This window comes from Sphaeroforma arctica, assembly GCF_001186125.1.
Source record: "Sphaeroforma arctica JP610 unplaced genomic scaffold supercont1.12524, whole genome shotgun sequence".
In the NCBI taxonomy this organism is placed as follows: domain Eukaryota; class Ichthyosporea; order Ichthyophonida; genus Sphaeroforma; species Sphaeroforma arctica.
The window spans coordinates 1-726 of NW_014028034.1; the positions used below are offsets into that span (position 1 = coordinate 1).

General features: G+C 44.8%; 1 protein-coding gene across 1 annotated transcript; it reads left to right on the plus strand.

Moving 5' to 3' along the window:
- Positions 1–310: 310 nt before the first annotated feature.
- SARC_17874 (hypothetical protein) lies at positions 311–475 on the plus strand (the record flags this gene model as incomplete). The annotated part of the gene is made up of 1 exon (XM_014288038.1): positions 311–475. A coding segment is annotated over one exon (165 nt), but the record flags the coding sequence as incomplete, so codon positions are not given.
- Positions 476–726: the final 251 nt, after the last annotated feature.

The window sequence follows — 726 nt, forward strand, 5'->3', positions numbered from 1 at the left end:
GTGACCACTCCTTACTTTTGTCGTATATTCTGTGACACATGTCGTATACTCTCCTCCCTGTCGTATGCAGAGTAAGACATCTGTGGCCACTCTTCTTTTGTCGTATATTCTGTGACTGACACATGTATACTCTCCTCCTGTCGTATGCAGAGTAGGACATCTGTGGCCACTCTCACTTTGTCGTATATTTTGTGACACATGTCGTATAATCTCCTCCCTGTCGTATGCAGAGTAAGATATCTGTGGCCACTCTTCTTTTGTCGTATATTCTCTGACACATGTCGTATACTCTCCTCCTTTTCGTACGCAGAGTAAGACATCTGTGGCCACACTCAATTGGCTACGCACCAACGGCGACGACTTCTTCTGCAGTCAATTGCGCCATGTGCGTTTGGGCGCGAGTGACTTTATCAACCACACACACCAGGGCTTAGGAATCAACCGCTTCACCATGAAGGCGGTCGCCATCCCTCAGGTAGGTAGAATCTAAAAATAGAACAAATGGTTTAGTAGTGGGTTGCTAGCGACTGGACCATTACCCTCGCCGGAGGTTTGGGGCGCTAATCGCTTCACTGTGTTGGTGTAGCGCTTTGCTATGGCAACGCATTGTCTTCTGTCTTGATCTTGTTTCTCTGTGCCATGCCAAATATGAATGTAACCACGTCAGTGAATTTCCGTATATATATATATATATATGATGTATGTATATGTATTTGTATATATATA